Consider the following 2,925-nt stretch of genomic DNA (forward strand, 5'->3'; position numbering starts at 1 on the left):
GCTTCAGTAGCTCGTCTGTTGGATCCGACCACACAAGGTTGTCAAGGTCGCTCTGGCACTGACGGGTGCCATGATAACCAGATAATCAGTGTTCTCCCCTCACCTGTCAGTGGTCATAATGTTATTGCTGATCAGTGTATCTATTTCACTTGCAATATGGTCAGATTTACTATGTGAGTTTATTGTATATATCTTAAAAACCTGCATGCTATGAATGAGGTGCTGAATGTGTTTCTCCATGTATTCTTTGGGGGCAGGCGAGTGTCTCCTCTCTGTCTCTCACCATTTTTTCGCCTCCTGAGACTCTGTGAGGAAAAACAGCACCAGGGCGACCTCGAGGAGATCGACGCCCTGCTGGGTGAGGAAGTTTGAAGTTTCACATTTCTCTTGGAAACCAGTTTGTTATCATGTCTGTGGATGCAAAAATAACCTGTGTCTGTGTGTTAACATTTCCTGGAACACAGGCTGCCCGCTGATCCTGACAGATATGGGCGTAGTAGAGAAAATAGAGAGCCTGTCAAAAGCTGAGAGGGAGTTCCTCTGTACTTTGCTGTTTCACACCATCAACTGGTTCAGAGAGGTAACTGCATGTCAGATGGGTTTTACTGATGCGTGCAACTTTTTTCTCAGAAGTAGGAGATCTGTGACTAAAGCCGTGTCTTTGTGATAGGTCGTAAATGCATTCTGTAGACAAAAAGAAATTGAGATGAAGGTGAAAGTGATGAGTCGTCTGCAGAACATCACGTACCTCCAGACACTGCTGGAGAGGGCTTTGGCAGGTGGGTGTTTGATCCACCAACACTGGGGATCTACAAATCTCCCCAATCTTTATGCCATGTGGTATCAATTCTACTTTTTAACATGTTTTTCAGGAACAACCGGCTATGTTCCACCTGTTGCCAACTTTGATGGCGAAAGCACAGATGGGTTTATACTTAGTTCCACTGCTCCTGTGAATAAGGCAAAGAAAGGTGAGCATGCCCAACAGGAGATATTTTACTCCATGTTATTGAAACTAAATACTCTATAAGTAAATAAGTGCTCACATAATTATCATATGTCATTTAGAGGGCACAGGAAAGAAGAGGAAGGCCCCTAGTAAGAATTCCTCAGAGAGCAGCTCTCAGCTTGATGAGACAACTGACGCAGATAAAACGCAGCAGGTAAATCTTGACCTCTCACATTCATCTCATACTTGATATAACTGAGCTAAAAGGTGATTCTGCTTGTGCAAAAGGAGCAACCAGAGAAGGAAAAAGAAAAGGAGATCCGGCAAGGTGTCAGTCTGGTGTCCTACAGACCGTTTTTCAGGGAGCTGGACATGGAGGTGCTTAGTGTACTGCAGTGTGGCTTGCTGTCCCGCTCAGAGTTGGACTCTGAGCTCCACACCAAGGTAGGAAAAGGAATAAGTGTTGTTTTCTTATTAAAGTGAGTAGGCCTTTTATATGTTTCTTTTTTGAATGATCATGGCTTTTAAAGTTAGGTTTGATGGTTGGGGGTTAGTCAGGGATCAACTCACATCTACAGGGTGTCTTAAATCCAATAATCTAATTTGTAGGCCATTTAATGTCTTAAATATGATTTTCTTAAACATAGGTTGGATTAATGAAGTCAATGTCACCTGTTTAAATTAGCATTTTCAGCCATGAATGTGTTTTTTGGAAACAAATGTATTGATCATGTTATAATGACTACAAAATGATATCCTTTGTACTTTTTTGCCAGTATGAATGTAAAAGAGGTCTTCAATTGCATTCATAAAGGTTTTAAAAAGCCTTAAACCTTTGAAGGTTTTTAAAGTTGCAACCTGCAGAAATCCTGACATATATACAGTATATATATATATATATGGAGGAACTTTACTACCCAACCATCCTCTCTGAGATCACTTTTTGGAAGCATAGGAATTAATTTTGGTTGCAGTGAAACAGTCACAGTCATCTATGTGAGCAAGTGCTGGTTCTAATCTATTGCACAAATCTTTGCCCCACATACATTAATGCACAGGAAGCTATAGATCTCTTCTAATATTCTTACATGATTAAGGTGCGAGAGGAGGTTCTGCTGGGTCCTGCTGAGCTGGTTTTCCTGCTGGAGGACATGCTTCGCAAACTGGAGTTCAGTCTTACAGCTGCCCCTGCCAAGAGAGCCCCTTTCTTCAAGGTACAGAAAAGCTGATGCATACAGTGATAAACACAGATTAGAGAAGTTATGACTGTGTTGGACAATGTCTGCGGGAAAAACTGTTCCCGTGCCACAAGAAACAGTACACATTTTAGTTTAATATCAATTCAAGCACTGTAATATTCATTATTATTTTTCTAGATATTTTTTATGCAGGCAGATGAGATGAAGGCCTGAAGTAAACTTTCGGAATCTGTGCTTCAAGAAGCTTTGTAATATGAAGAAATGTAATATGCATGCTTATATGATACAAAACTTAACAAAGTATTTTCTTTCCTGCAGGGAAGGACTGATAAGAGTGTGGGCTTCTCCCATCTACAACAAAGGAGCTCCAAGGATATTGCTTCCTGCTGCGTCGAGCTGCTGCCTACCCTCTGTTCACACCTAGAGAACTGCCACAACCATTTTCAGGTACAGCCACAAACAATTTGTAAATATGAGAGAAGACCTTGTCTCGTTCTTCATTTGCCTGTAGGATTTGCTGTGTTTTGTTTCCCCACAGACGCTTCTGTCTGAGAACAACGGTGTTGTGGACGGACCAGCCACAGATATTCAGGAGCACCAGCTGATGTCATTGGGCTACCAGCTGCTCCTGCAGGTCCTGAACGCCACCTTCAGCTGGTGAGGAGGAACAGTACCACTGACTTTTATGTCAGACATAAAATCTTTCAACTGTATGAAATGTCAGAGCAACAGTAAGTGGCAGCGTGTCCTGTTCAGTTTCGTCCCTAATGTATGTCT

The 2,925-nt window shown here is 41.9% G+C and overlaps 1 protein-coding gene across 1 annotated transcript in view; it reads left to right on the forward strand.

The window, feature by feature from the left end:
• Positions 1–2,925, forward strand: part of fancd2 (FA complementation group D2) — a 12,993-nt gene that overhangs the window by 6,276 nt on the left and 3,792 nt on the right. The window contains exons 24-32 of the mRNA XM_035661723.1: positions 258–358; positions 465–580; positions 671–779; positions 873–971; positions 1,069–1,163; positions 1,238–1,393; positions 2,047–2,163; positions 2,467–2,595; positions 2,687–2,805. Of these exons, the coding sequence (XP_035517616.1) occupies positions 258–358; positions 465–580; positions 671–779; positions 873–971; positions 1,069–1,163; positions 1,238–1,393; positions 2,047–2,163; positions 2,467–2,595; positions 2,687–2,805 (1,041 nt within the window). The remainder of the gene's footprint in view (positions 1–257; positions 359–464; positions 581–670; positions 780–872; positions 972–1,068; positions 1,164–1,237; positions 1,394–2,046; positions 2,164–2,466; positions 2,596–2,686; positions 2,806–2,925) is intronic.

This window comes from Morone saxatilis, unplaced genomic scaffold (assembly GCF_004916995.1).
Source record: "Morone saxatilis isolate NCDOM2014 unplaced genomic scaffold, NCSU_SB_2.0 Contig18, whole genome shotgun sequence".
NCBI classification, from domain to species: domain Eukaryota; kingdom Metazoa; phylum Chordata; class Actinopteri; family Moronidae; genus Morone; species Morone saxatilis.